This window comes from Oncorhynchus mykiss, chromosome 15 (assembly GCF_057628025.1).
Source record: "Oncorhynchus mykiss isolate SJ-2025 chromosome 15, ASM5762802v1, whole genome shotgun sequence".
Taxonomy (NCBI): domain Eukaryota; kingdom Metazoa; phylum Chordata; class Actinopteri; order Salmoniformes; family Salmonidae; genus Oncorhynchus; species Oncorhynchus mykiss.
The window spans coordinates 65,789,364-65,805,496 of record NC_143036.1 but is presented as its reverse complement, the minus strand read 5'-3'; the positions used below and the strand labels follow the sequence as shown (position 1 = coordinate 65,805,496).

Genomic DNA, 16,133 nt, shown 5'->3' with positions numbered 1-16,133 from the left:
ATCATCTACTCTCTCTCCCTACATATCAACTACTGTCTCTCTCTCCATATCATCTACTGTCCCCCCCATTCTCTCTCTCCATATCTACTATCCCCTTCTCTCTCTCTCCATATCATCTACTCTCTCTCCCTACATATCATCTACTGTCTCTCTCTCCATATCATCTACTATCCCCTTCTCTCTCCCTACATATCATCTACTGTCTCTCTCTCCATATCATCTACTGTCCCCTTCTCTCTCTCTCTCCATATCTACTATCCCCTTCTCTCTCCCTACATATCATCTACTCTCTCTCCCTACATATCAACTACTGTCTCTCTCCATATCATCTACTCTCTCTCCCTACATATCAACTACTGTCTCTCTCCATATCATCTACTCTCTCTCCCTCTACATATCAACTACTGTCTCTCTTTCTACATATCAACTACTGTCTCTCTCTCTCCATATCATCTACTCTCTCTCTCTCTCTCTCCATATCATCTACTCTCTCTCCCTACATATCAACTACTGTCTCTCTCCCCATATCATCTACTCTCTCTCGCTACATATCAACTACTGTCTCTCTCCCCATATCATCTACTGTCTTTCTCTCTCTCTCTCCATATCATCTACTCTCTCTCCCTACATATCAACTAATGTCTCTCTTTCTACATATCAACTACTGTCTCTCTCCATATCATCTACTCTCTCTCCCTACATATCATCTACTGTCCCCCCCTTTCTCTCTCTCCATATCATCTACTCTCTCTCTCTCTCTCCATATCATCTACTCTCTCTCCCTACATATCAACTACTGTCTCTCTCCCCATATCATCTACTGTCCCCTTCTCTCTCTCTCTCTCCATATCAACTACTGTCTCTCTTTCTACATATCAACTACTGTCTCTCTCTCCATATCATCTACTCTCTCTCCCTACATATCAACTACTGTCTCTCTTTCTACATATCAACTACTGTCTCTCTCTCTATATCATCTACTGTCTTTCTCTCTCTCTCTCCATATCATCTACTCTCTCTCCCTACATATCAACTACTCTCTCTCTCTCTCTCCATATCAAGTTAACGGTGGCTTGAGTGCTCCTATTAAAGTGTGTAGAGGTATTAGGCAGCGGTGTTTGTTGTCTGGAATGTTATATGCCATTTCTATAGAGCCACTACTAAGTAGCATAAGAAGTTGCATTGAAGGGGTGCACCTTTCAGAGGATATTCCTCCTACTCGTCTCTCAGCATATGCTTTTAGTGAAAAATCAAGCGGAGGAGGATAGTTTGAGTCGGTTTGATCGGTTTAGGGGAATATCCCCTAAAATGGTAGTACAAAATTTAAAACAAAAAAATTGCAAAAAAATGGAAACAGTCAGTAGTAGAAATGTAATAAATATAAAAATATAATTATGGAAAATGAAACTATAACTAACTTATAACTAAATAACGTCAACTTCTATATTATATCAGTACTACAACTACTATCAACTACTACTATTACCATTACCACCCATACCACTACTATTTGGAATGATAAACAACAATAATAATAGTAATAACAATAATATTAATAATAAGTAAGTTACTGCCTACTATGCAGATGTTATTATTCAGTGTCCCTCAGGCTATGGCAGGAAAATATATATTTGGCTGCAAGAGGAGCCATTGCTCCTTCGCCCATGAGTATTTTTAGTTTTTCCTCTGGGTTTAATACGTTTTTTTTTTTAATAAATGTAGTCATTTCTGACAGAGTAGAGATAATCCGCCAATTCATATTCTCTGTTTAGGGTCAGATAGCAATTTAGTCTGCTTTGGGATTTTGTTTCGTTTTACCAATGTTGTAAATATGAGTCCTTTGATTGGTTCATGATTTTGTTTATTGGAATTCTTTCTTTTGAAGTGTCAGCTTGGTTGGTGAGGTCCAACACCAGCTGACTGAGAGGGCTCGTTTCTGGGCTCAGCTCTTGGGTTTGAAGTGCTTTAAATTGCAGACTTGAATTTGGACTTGAATTTAGATGTAGCCAACATTTTAATGATCGTTTCTGTATTTTCATTATTACTGGAAAACGGCCCAATTCAGCCCTACATTAATCGGTGTATTTCTCTGGACTTGTAGGATTTTCCGACAGAATTCTGCATGTAGGGCTTCAATTGGATGTTTGTCCCACATTTTAAAGTCCAGTTTATTGAGTGGCCCACAAAACTCACTTCCATAAAGAGCTATTGGTAGGTTTACACTGTCAAATATTTTAGTCCAAATTCTAATTGGGATGTTGATTTTGAATAATTTCATTTTTATTGCATACAATGCTCTGCGGGCTTTTTCTTTGAGTGCATTCACTGCCATATTAAAGTTTCCCGATACAGATATGGTCAGACCAAGGTAGGTGTAATTTTGTGTGTGTTCAATTAAGGTGTTGTTCAGGGTGAATTTACATTTGTGTTTCTGACATGTTTTTTTTTTTTGTGGAAAATAATGATTTTCATTTATTTATTTTTTTACTGCCAGGGCCCAATTATGGCAATATTGCTCCAGAATATTAATGTTTTGTTGAAGACCTTCTTTGGTTGGTGATAGAAGTACCAAGTCATCAGCATATAGCAGGTATTTAACCTCTGTGTCAAATAGTGTGAGTCCTGGGGCTGGAGATTGGTCCAACATGTCTGCTAATTCATTGATATAAATGTTGAAAAGATTTGGACTCAAACTGAAGCCTTGTCTCACACCTCGACATTGTGAAAAAAATTCTGTTCTTTGGTTTTTGATTTTTATTACACACTTGTTTTCTGTGTACATACATTTTATTAAGTCATACACCTTACCACCAAGCCCACTTTGTAGAATTTTGTAGAATAGCCCTTCGTGCCAAATAGAATCAAATGCTTTTTTAAAAGTCAATAAAGCAAGCAAAGATTTTGCCCGATTTTATTTTGGTGGACGTGTTTATTAATTAGTGTGTGTAAGGTGGTCAGTAGTGCGATGGTTAGGGAGAAAGCCAAGATGACATTTACTTATTACATTTTTTTCTTGAAGAAAGGTTTGAATTCTTGAATTCAAAATGCTACAGAAAATCTTTCCCAAATTACTGTTTACGCAAATTCCCCTGTAATTATTGGCGTCTGATTTGGCTCCACTTTTGTGGATAGGGGAGATGAGCCCCTGGTTCCAGACATCAGGGAAGCAGCCAGAAGTTAACACCATGTTGAACAATTTAAGCACAGCATTTTGCAACTCAGGTGTGCTGTTTTTCAGCATTTCATTTCTGATGTTGTCTCGACCACAAGCCTTCTTTGATTTAATAGATTTGAGCTTTTCATTTAGTTCTTGTTGGGTTATTGGGTGATCTAATGGATTTTGGTTGTTTTTAAATGACTGGTTCAAGGATGTTCCATTTTTCTTTAATTTCTAATTGGTTCTGTTGCAAGTTTTTTTGTGGGATGTTTTTGTATAGATTTTCAAAATAAGTTTTCCAAATTCCTACATCTTGTATGGCTAATTCTTGTGGCTTTGTTGTTCTTAAATTGTCCCAGGACTGATTTTGGTCAATTGCGTTTTCAATTTCATCAAGTGTCTTGTTGGTATAATTCAATTTCTTGCATTTCAGTGTTTGTTTATACCGTTTCAGAGTTTCAAAGTATTCATATCGTAGCTCTGGGTTGTTTTGCTGCTTATGTTTTTCGTTTGACATTTGTCTTAGGTGTTTTCTAATTGTTTTACATTCATTATCAAACCATTTGTCAGAAACATTTAGATTTTTGTTTCTGATGTTACATATCTTTGGTTTTCTCAAATTTGCTTTCGATGCTGCTTTTTGGAATATGCAGTTGATGTTTTGGGTAGCTGAATTGACACCATCTTTATTGTTTTGGTATTGTGAGTTATTGAAAAACTGTCTAGAGTTCATCATTTCATTTGAGTTCAATGTTTCAATGAATCTCTCTGCACTGTTTGGAGCCTATCTGTACGATTGGTTTATGTTGTAGAGTTTATTGGGCTGTTTTTTTTTTATGAATATTGCCGGTTAATTTCTTCAGAAACATGTTGATCTGACTGTGATCTGACAATGGTGTCTGTGGTCTGACAGTGAATGCACTAATGGAGGAGGGGTCAATGTCAGAGATGGCATAATCGACTACACTTGTCCCAAGAGCTGAGCAGTAAGTAAACTGACCTAAAGAGTCCCCTCTGATTCTACCATTAAGCATGTACAGGCCTAAGGCTCGACAGAGATGTACTAACTCTTTTCCATTTTTGTTCCGAATTTGTTCAAGACTGTTTCTATTATTTATAATAGGGCTACTGTACAAGGAGGGGTGTCCAAATATGTGGTGGTTACCTCCCGTATCAGTGTAGTCAGATTCAGAACCTGTTCTAGCATTGAAATCTCCACAAAGAAGAACTTTACCCTCTGCCTGAAATGTAATGATTTCTGTCTGGAGATTGTCAAAACACTGATCATCATAATATGATGAATCTGAAGGAGGAGCATAAGCTGCACATATGTATGCATCATTGTCACAATAGATTGTACCTTTAAGTTTTAGCCAAAGGTTTACGTACACATAAGAACAGGAACAGAGGTATGGGGGGGGGGGTAAACACAGGTGATAGGTTTACATGCACATAAGAACAGGAACAGAGGTATGAGGGGGGTGGTAAACACAGGGGACAGGTTTACATGCACATAAGAACAGGAACAGAGGTATGGGGGGGGGGGGGGGTTAAACACAGGGGACAGGTTTACATACACATAATAACAGGAACAGGGACAGAGGAGTGAGGGGGGGTAAACACAGGGGACAGGTTTACATACACATAATATCAGGAACAGAGGTATGGGGGGGGGGGTAAACACAGGGGATAGGTTTACATGCACATAAGAACAGGAACAGAGGTATGGGGGGGGGGGTAAACACAGGGGACAGGTTTACATGCACATAATAACAGGAACAGAGGTATGGGGGGGGGGGGTAAACACAGGGGCCAGGTTTACATACACATAATATCAGGAACAGAGGTATGGGGGGTGGGGGGGGGGGGGGTAAACACTGGGGATAGGTTTACATGCACATAAGAACAGGAACAGAGGTTTGAGTGGGGGGTAAACACAGAGGACAGGTTTACGTACACATAAGAACAGGAACAGAGGTTTGAAGGGGGGGGGGGGGGGTAAACACAGAGGACAGGTTTACATGCACATAAGAACAGGAACAGAGGTTTGAGTGGGGGGTAAACACAGAGGACAGGTTTACATGCACATAAGAACAGGAACAGAGGTTTGAAGGGGGGGGGGGTAAACACAGAGGACAGGTTTACATGCACATAAGAACAGGAACAGGGACAGAGGTATGAGGGGGGGGGGTAAACACAGGGGACAGGCTTACATGCACATAAGAACAGGAACAGGGACAGAGGTATGAGGGGGGTTAAACACAGGGGCCAGGTTTACATACACATAATATCAGGAACAGAGGTATGGGGGGTGGGGGGGGGGGGTAAACACTGGGGATAGGTTTACATGCACATAAGAACAGGAACAGAGGTTTGAGTGGGGGGTAAACACAGAGGACAGGTTTAAATACACATAAGAACAGGAACAGAGGTTTGAAGGGGGGGGGGTAAACACAGAGGACAGGTTTACATGCACATAAGAACAGGAACAGAGGTTTGAGTGGGGGGTAAACACAGAGGACAGGTTTAAATACACATAAGAACAGGAACAGGGACAGAGGTATGAGGGGGGGGGGGGGTAAACACAGGGGACAGGCTTACATGCACATAAGAACAGGAACAGGGACAGATGTATGAGGGGGGTTAAACACAGGGGACAGGTTTACATACACATAAGAACAGGAACAGGAACAGAGGTATGAGGGGGGTTAAACACAGGGGACAGGTTTACATGCACATAAGAACAGGAACAGAGGTATGAGGGGGGTTAAACACAGAGGACAGGTTTACATGCACATAAGAACAGGAACAGGGACAGAGGTATGAGGGGGGGTAAACACAGGGGACAGGTTTACATGCACATAAGAACAGGAACAGAGGTATGAGGGGGGTTAAACACAGAGGACAGGTTTACATGCACATAAGAACAGGAACAGAGGTTTGAGTGGGGGGGTAAACACAGAGGACAGGTTTAAATACACATAAGAACAGGAACAGGGACAGAGGTATGGGGGGGGGGGTAAACACAGGGGACAGGCTTACATGCACATAAGAACAGGAACAGGGACAGAGGTATGAGGGGGGTTAAACACAGGGGACAGGTTTACATACACATAAGAACAGGAACAGGAACAGAGGTATGAGGGGGGTTAAACACAGGGGACAGGTTTACATGCACATAAGAACAGGAACAGAGGTATGAGGGGGGTTAAACACAGAGGACAGGTTTACATGCACATAAGAACAGGAACAGGGACAGAGGTATGAGGGGGGGGGGGTAAACACAGGGGACAGGTTTACATGCACATAAGAGCAGGAACAGGGACAGAGGTATGAGGGGGGGGGGGTAAACACAGGGGACAGGTTTACATGCACATAAGAACAGGAACAGAGGTATGAGGGGGGATAAACACAGGGGACAGGTTTACATGCACATAAGAACAGGAACAGGGACAGAGGTATGAGGGGGGGGGGGCGGTAAACACAGGGGACAGGTTTACATACACATAATAACAGGAACAGAGGTATGGGGGGGGGGTAAACACAGGGGACAGGATTACATGCACATGAGAACAGGAATAGGAACAGAGGTATGAAGGGGGGGGTAAACACAGGGGACAAGTTTACATACACATAAGAACAGGAACAGAGGTTTGAAGGGGGGGGATAAACACAGAGGACAGGTTTACATGCACATAAGAACAGGAACAGAGGTTTGAGTGGGGGGTAAACACAGAGGACAGGTTTACATGCACATAAGAACAGGAACAGAGGTTTGAGTGGGGGGTAAACACAGAGGACAGGTTTACATGCACATAAGAACAGGAACAGAGGTTTGAAGGGGGGGGGTAAACACAGAGGACAGGTTTACATGCACATAAGAACAGGAACAGAGGTTTGAAGGGGGGGGGGGGTAAACACAGAGGACAGGTTTACATGCACATAAGAACAGGAACAGAGGTTTGAGTGGGGGGTAAACACAGAGGACAGGTTTACATGCACATAAGAACAGGAACAGGGACAGAGGTATGAGGGGGGGGGGGGTAAACACAGGGGACAGGCTTACATGCACATAAGAACAGGAACAGGGACAGAGGTATGAGGGGGGTTAAACACAGGGGACAGGTTTACATACACATAAGAACAGGAACAGGAACAGAGGTATGAGGGGGGTTAAACACAGAGGACAGGTTTAAATACACATAAGAACAGGAACAGAGATGTGAAAGGGGGGGGGGGGGTAAACACAGAGGACAGGTTTACGTACACATAAGAACAGGAACAGAGGTTTGAAGGGGGGGGGGGGTAAACACAGAGGACAGGTTTACATACACATAAGAACAGGAACAGAGGTTTGAAGGGGGGGGATAAACACAGAGGACAGGTTTAAATACACATAAGAACAGGAACAGAGGTTTGGGGTGGGGGGGGTAAACACAGAGGACAGGTTTACATGCACATAAGAACAGGAACAGGGACAGAGGTATGAGGGGGGTTAAACACAGGGGCCAGGTTTACATACACATAATATCAGGAACAGAGGTATGGGGGGTGGGGGGGGGGGGGTAAACACTGGGGGATAGGTTTACATGCACATAAGAACAGGAACAGAGGTTTGAGTGGGGGGTAAACACAGAGGACAGGTTTAAATACACATAAGAACAGGAACAGAGGTTTGAAGGGGGGGGGGGGGGTAAACACAGAGGACAGGTTTACATGCACATAAGAACAGGAACAGGGACAGAGGTATGAGGGGGGGGGGGTAAACACAGGGGACAGGCTTACATGCACATAAGAACAGGAACAGGGACAGAGGTATGAGGGGGGTTAAACACAGGGGCCAGGTTTACATACACATAATATCAGGAACAGAGGTATGGGGGGTGGGGGGGGGGGGGTAAACACTGGGGGATAGGTTTACATGCACATAAGAACAGGAACAGAGGTTTGAGTGGGGGGTAAACACAGAGGACAGGTTTAAATACACATAAGAACAGGAACAGAGGTTTGAAGGGGGGGGGGGTAAACACAGAGGACAGGTTTACATGCACATAAGAACAGGAACAGAGGTTTGAGTGGGGGGTAAACACAGAGGACAGGTTTAAATACACATAAGAACAGGAACAGAGGTTTGGGGGGGGGGGGGGGTAAACACAGGGGACAGGATTACATGCACATGAGAACAGGAATAGGAACAGAGGTATGAAGGGGGGGGTAAACACAGGGGACAAGTTTACATACACATAAGAACAGGAACAGAGGTTTGAAGGGGGGGGATAAACACAGAGGACAGGTTTAAATACACATAAGAACAGGAACAGAGGTATGGGGGGGGGGTAAACACAGGGGACAGGATTACATGCACATGAGAACAGGAATAGGAACAGAGGTATGAAGGGGGGGGTAAACACAGGGGACAAGTTTACATACACATAAGAACAGGAACAGAGGTTTGAAGGGGGGGGATAAACACAGAGGACAGGTTTAAATACACATAAGAACAGGAACAGAGGTTTGGGGTGGGGGGGGGGGTAAACACAGAGGACAGGTTTACATGCACATAAGAACAGGAACAGAGGTTTGAGTGGGGGGTAAACACAGAGGACAGGTTTACATGCACATAAGAACAGGAACAGAGGTTTGAGTGGGGGGTAAACACAGAGGACAGGTTTACATGCACATAAGAACAGGAACAGAGGTTTGAAGGGGGGGGGGTAAACACAGAGGACAGGTTTACATGCACATAAGAACAGGAACAGAGGTTTGAAGGGGGGGGGGGGTAAACACAGAGGACAGGTTTACATGCACATAAGAACAGGAACAGAGGTTTGAGTGGGGGGTAAACACAGAGGACAGGTTTACATGCACATAAGAACAGGAACAGGGACAGAGGTATGAGGGGGGGGGGGGTAAACACAGGGGACAGGCTTACATGCACATAAGAACAGGAACAGGGACAGAGGTATGAGGGGGGTTAAACACAGGGGACAGGTTTACATACACATAAGAACAGGAACAGGAACAGAGGTATGAGGGGGGTTAAACACAGAGGACAGGTTTAAATACACATAAGAACAGGAACAGAGATGTGAAAGGGGGGGGGGGGGTAAACACAGAGGACAGGTTTACGTACACATAAGAACAGGAACAGAGGTTTGAAGGGGGGGGGGGTAAACACAGAGGACAGGTTTACATACACATAAGAACAGGAACAGAGGTTTGAAGGGGGGGGATAAACACAGAGGACAGGTTTAAATACACATAAGAACAGGAACAGAGGTTTGGGGTGGGGGGGGTAAACACAGAGGACAGGTTTACATGCACATAAGAACAGGAACAGGGACAGAGGTATGAGGGGGGTTAAACACAGGGGCCAGGTTTACATACACATAATATCAGGAACAGAGGTATGGGGGGTGGGGGGGGGGGGGTAAACACTGGGGGATAGGTTTACATGCACATAAGAACAGGAACAGAGGTTTGAGTGGGGGGTAAACACAGAGGACAGGTTTAAATACACATAAGAACAGGAACAGAGGTTTGAAGGGGGGGGGGGGGTAAACACAGAGGACAGGTTTACATGCACATAAGAACAGGAACAGGGACAGAGGTATGAGGGGGGGGGGGGTAAACACAGGGGACAGGCTTACATGCACATAAGAACAGGAACAGGGACAGAGGTATGAGGGGGGTTAAACACAGGGGCCAGGTTTACATACACATAATATCAGGAACAGAGGTATGGGGGGTGGGGGGGGGGGGATAAACACTGGGGGATAGGTTTACATGCACATAAGAACAGGAACAGAGGTTTGAGTGGGGGGTAAACACAGAGGACAGGTTTAAATACACATAAGAACAGGAACAGAGGTTTGAAGGGGGGGGGGGTAAACACAGAGGACAGGTTTACATGCACATAAGAACAGGAACAGAGGTTTGAGTGGGGGGTAAACACAGAGGACAGGTTTAAATACACATAAGAACAGGAACAGAGGTTTGGGGGGGGGGGGGGTAAACACAGGGGACAGGATTACATGCACATGAGAACAGGAATAGGAACAGAGGTATGAAGGGGGGGGTAAACACAGGGGACAAGTTTACATACACATAAGAACAGGAACAGAGGTTTGAAGGGGGGGGATAAACACAGAGGACAGGTTTAAATACACATAAGAACAGGAACAGAGGTATGGGGGGGGGGTAAACACAGGGGACAGGATTACATGCACATGAGAACAGGAATAGGAACAGAGGTATGAAGGGGGGGGTAAACACAGGGGACAAGTTTACATACACATAAGAACAGGAACAGAGGTTTGAAGGGGGGGGATAAACACAGAGGACAGGTTTAAATACACATAAGAACAGGAACAGAGGTTTGGGGTGGGGGGGGGGGTAAACACAGAGGACAGGTTTACATGCACATAAGAACAGGAACAGAGGTTTGAGTGGGGGGTAAACACAGAGGACAGGTTTACATGCACATAAGAACAGGAACAGAGGTTTGAGTGGGGGGTAAACACAGAGGACAGGTTTACATGCACATAAGAACAGGAACAGAGGTTTGAAGGGGGGGGGGGGTAAACACAGAGGACAGGTTTACATGCACATAAGAACAGGAACAGGGACAGAGGTATGAGGGGGGGGGGGGGTAAACACAGGGGACAGGCTTACATGCACATAAGAACAGGAACAGGGACAGAGGTATGAGGGGGGTTAAACACAGGGGACAGGTTTACATACACATAAGAACAGGAACAGGAACAGAGGTATGAGGGGGGTTAAACACAGAGGACAGGTTTAAATACACATAAGAACAGGAACAGAGATGTGAAAGGGGGGGGGGTAAACACAGAGGACAGGTTTACGTACACATAAGAACAGGAACAGAGGTTTGAAGGGGGGGGGGGTAAACACAGAGGACAGGTTTACATACACATAAGAACAGGAACAGAGGTTTGAAGGGGGGGGATAAACACAGAGGACAGGTTTAAATACACATAAGAACAGGAACAGAGGTTTGGGGTGGGGGGGGTAAACACAGAGGACAGGTTTACATGCACATAAGAACAGGAACAGAGGTTTGAGTGGGGGGTAAACACAGAGGACAGGTTTACATGCACATAAGAACAGGAACAGAGGTTTGAGTGGGGGGTAAACACAGAGGACAGGTTTACATGCACATAAGAACAGGAACAGAGGTTTGAAGGGGGGTAAACACAGAGGACAGGTTTACATGCACATAAGAACAGGAACAGGGACAGAGGTATGAGGGGGGGGGGGGTAAACACAGGGGACAGGTTTACATGCACATAAGAACAGGAACAGAGGTATGAGGGGGGATAAACACAGGGGACAGGTTTACATGCACATAAGAACAGGAACAGGGACAGAGGTATGAGGGGGGGGGGGGGGGGTAAACACAGGGGACAGGTTTACATACACATAATAACAGGAACAGAGGTATGGGGGGGGGGTAAACACAGGGGACAGGATTACATGCACATGAGAACAGGAATAGGAACAGAGGTATGAAGGGGGGGGTAAACACAGGGGACAAGTTTACATACACATAAGAACAGGAACAGAGGTATGAGGGGGTAAACACAGGGGACATGTTTACACACACATAAGAAGAGGGACAGAAGTATTAGGGAAGGGGGTACATGGACTCTCTCATGACACCCACCTGAGTCTAGCAGCAGACGAACCACATCCATCTTCCCATAGAGAGCTGCCTCGTGGAGAGCACTGCCATTCTCCGTCTGTGTGAGAGAGAGAGAGAGAGAGAGAGAGAGAGAGAGAGAGAGAGAGAGAGAGAGAGAGAGGGGGGGGGGGGGGAGGGTAAGAGAGCGAGAAGGAGACCAAATAATAGAGGGCAAGAGAGGGAGGAGTGATGTGGGAGAGAGAAAGAAAATATTGATTTTAAGACATCGCCCAAGAAAACTCTTTGTACACAGAGTCGCATGGTGGGAACTTCCCATTCCCTCTCCATATGGCCTGGATGCTAGTGGCATTAGGCCCTGTAGAATACATTGGTCTATTGGTGGCATGATGCAATGCAGAGAAACTGTGGGAGGGGACATCAACTTGTGGGCGCCATCTTGAATTTCCATAGTTGTCAAAGATTTAGTGTACAGTAAGTGTGATTACTTAGACACGCATTTTAAAACCACACACACCCTGTGTGTTTCAGTACCTCTGACCTTAGATGGATCTCTCACAATAACACCCAGCCAGGCTCCTGCCTTGTGACTAATTGCAACAAGCATGCTGTGTGTGCATGTGCGTGTGTGTGTGTGTGTGCGTGTGTGTGCGCACACACACACACACACACACACACACACACACACACACACACACACACACACACTATACCTTGTTTTTCCTCAATCACCAAGGTATTATCAACACAGCCAGGTAAGACCCCAAAAATCCAACACATCGACCAATCAAAACCCAGAACTGCTCCTCCTGTGTTCCAACACAACTAATCCTGGTGCGTCTGACTGACCCTTACAGTTCAAAGGTCAAAGCATGCCAATGAAAGGGCATCTGATCATCCAATACCACAGAATCCAGAAGACCAGGTCAAAAACAGGAACTTAAAAGATCCAAATCGAGAAAAGACAAAAAGCTTCACAGCCCACGGTGACATGGACCTAGAGGTGACTGGGCGATGAGTTTGGAGGGAGCACACACGCATACATCGAGGGACAGGCAGACCCTCCCCCACTTCCCCTCTCAAACCCCTTCCTGTGTCGCTTCCCATGGCGATTAGTTGGTGATGCCACTGGAAAATGAGGAAATCTATTCACAAAGAAGATTGACTTCCTATCTGTTTGACTGAAGACTGAGGGGTTTTTTGTTTTGGTGCTTTATTTTACCAAATGTTCTCCCATTGCTAGTTATGACCTTGTTTCATCGCTGCAACTCCGAAACATGACCCACCTAGACGCGCTAATTCTTAACACAGTGCTCGCATAACTTCTTGGTGACTGGGGGGCAGTATTGAGTAGCTTGGATGAATAAGGTTCCCAGAGTAAACTGCCTGCTACTCAGCCATAAAAGCTAAAATATGCTGGATAGAAAACACTCTGAGGTTTCTAAAACTGTTTGAATGATGTCTGTGAGTATAACAGAACTCATATGGCAGGTGAAAACCTGAGAAAAATCCAACCAGGAAGTGGGAAATCTGAGGTTTGTAGGTTTTCAACTCATAGCCTATCGAAGATATAGTGGGATATTGGTCATGTTACATTTCCTAATGTCAACAGTCTTTAGAACTTTGTTTGAAGCTTCTACTGTGAAGGGGGGGGGGGGGGGCGAATGAGAGGGGATTGAGCCAGGTGCCTGGCAGATTGCCACGAGCTCGTGACGCGCGGTCATGTGAAAGTTAGCTTGCGTTCCATTGCTTTTCTACAGACAAAGGAATTCTCCGGTTGGAACATTATTGAAGATATATGTTAAAAACATCCTAAAGATTTATTCTATACTTCGTTTGACATGTTTCTACGACCTGTAATATAACCTTTTGGACTTTTCGTCTGACCTTTCGGCTGGACTTTCACGCGCGTTTGGATTTGAATACCAAAAGCCCTAACAAAAGGAGCTATTTGAAAATAAACTATGAACTTTATCGAACAAATCAAACATTTATTGTGGAACTGGAATTCCAGGGATTGCATTCTGATGAAGATCATCAAAGGTAAGTGAATATTTATAATGCTATTTCTGACTTCTGTTGACTGCAAAATGTGGCGGATGTATTTTTGGCTTGTTTGGTCTCTGAGCGCCGTACTCAGATTATTGCATGGTATGCTTTTTTAAAAATCTGACACAGAGGTTGCATTAAGGAGAAGTTTATCTAAAGTGCCATGTATAATAGTGTATCTTTTGTCAATGTTTATTATGAGTATTTCTGTAAATTGATGTGGCTCTCAGCAAAATCACTGCATGTTTTGGAACTACTGAACATAACACGCCAATGTAAAATGAGATTTTTGGATATAAATATGCACTTTATCGAACAAAACATACATGTATTGTGTAACATGAAGTCCTATGAGTGTCATCTGATGAAGATCAAAGGTTAGTGATTAATTTGATATTTCTGCTTTTTGTCTTTGGCTGTGTTTTTCTGTGACTTGGTGGTGACCTAACATAATCGTTTGTGGTGCTTTCGCTGTAAAGCCTTTTTGAAATCAGACACTGTGGCTAGGTTAATGAGAATTTTATCTTTAAAATGGTGTAAAATACTTGTATGCTTGAGGAATTTTAATTATGAGATTTTTGTTGTTTTGAATTTGGCACCCAGCACTTTCACTAGCTGTTGGCAGGGTAGGACGCTACCGTCCCGAATATCCCAGAAAGGTTAACCCAGAAGTCAGCAGCAACACCTCCGTGTCGGAGGTAACACCGTTCGACTGACGTCCGAAGTCACCTTGAAGTAGTGCTGAGCGATTAGTGCTTTTTGAAGTCCCATTAAATGTATTATGAAATAATGACCTTACAATGACTATAGAGCTTTTTCATGGAAATTCCAAAACCAAAAAGTGAACATTCAATTGCCAGAACATTGAAAATATTCCATTGTCTCCATCCAGAGATTTGTATACATTGACGAGACTCATGTCTCCGCCCTAACAACGGGTGTTGTTGTCCCAAAGGTGGGAAGGCAGGCGACAAGTTTAGCTCCAAAATAAACCCATAGAAACGTATTGGGCATATTTTGGACAGATTTTGGCGAGAGTGAGACCTCTCGCTTCGCTTGTTCCTCTCTGATCTGGAAAAAAACTGGCGCAATGGATTATGGTCATTGTAGTTAACTACCATGTTTCTGCGCTGATCTAGGTTGAATATTTGCTTAATGAAAACCACAACTACCCAGCGTCCCACATAGTTCGACTTGATTTCTCTCATGAATAATTTGACTTCTCTCTAGAGAAACGGCATGTTGGACTCAAAAAACCTGAACTAAAAAACCTGAACCGATGTCGGTAAATTAGTTTCATTACCAGAGAAAAATTAAATGTTGATTAATCGCTCAGCACTAGGAGTCACGTGATAAGCCAAGGAAAGTCCACCAGGCCAAACCCTGCCCTAACCGGGACGGTGCTAGGCCAATTGTATGCCGCCCTATGGGGCTTCCAGTCATGGCCGGCTGTGACACAGCTGGGGTTTCGAAACCCAGGCTGTGGTGGTGCCTCAGCACTGTGATGCAGTGCCTTGGACCGCTTCGCCACTTGGGGCCTTTCAATACAGTTTGACACTCAGGTTCAGATTAACTTTACAGCTTGAAGTATAAAGGTGTGTGTGTGTGTGTGTGTGTGTGTGTGTGTGTGTGTGTCGGTCGGGGAGGTCTGAATGTGTGTGTTTATATCCAGCAGGCTTAACTTTTGCCCTTGGTTCTCTACCTGCCTACAGAGCAGCAGGTCTCTCCATATATAATCCCCTCATCATTGGAGAGAGAGGGAGAGAGAGATATATATATATACAGTGCCTTGCGAAAGTATTCGGCCCCCTTGAACTTTGCGACCTTTTGCCACATTTCAGGCTTCAAACATAAAGATATAAAACTGTATTTTTTTTGTGAAGAGTCAACAACAAGTGGGACACAATCATGAAGTGGAACGACATTTATTGGATATTTCAAACTTTTTTAACAAATCAAAAACTGAAAAATTTGTGTGCAAAATTATTCAGCCCCTTTACTTTCAGTGCAGCAAACTCTCTCCAGAAGTTCAGTGAGGATCTCTGAATGATCCAATGTTGACCTAAATGACTAATGATGATAAATACAATCCACCTGTGTGTAATCAAGTCTCCGTATAAATGCACCTGCACTGTGATAGTCTCAGAGGTCCATTAAAAGCGCAGAGAGCATCATGAAGAACAAGGAACACACCAGGCAGGTCCGAGATACTATTGTGAAGAAGTTTAAAGCCGGATTTGGATACAAAAATATTTCCCAAGC

At 44.1% G+C, this 16,133-nt stretch overlaps 1 protein-coding gene across 8 annotated transcripts in view; it reads right to left on the bottom strand.

Annotated features, from left to right (window-relative positions):
* LOC110490567 (ankyrin repeat and sterile alpha motif domain-containing protein 1B) overlaps positions 1-16,133 on the bottom strand; it is a 352,871-nt gene that overhangs the window by 223,325 nt on the left and 113,413 nt on the right. For all 8 annotated transcript variants that reach the window (XM_090200869.1, XM_090200870.1, XM_090200871.1 and 5 more), the window contains one exon: positions 11,847-11,922. In XM_090200869.1, coding sequence (XP_090056995.1) covers positions 11,847-11,922 — 76 coding nt within the window. The remainder of the gene's footprint in view (positions 1-11,846; positions 11,923-16,133) is intronic.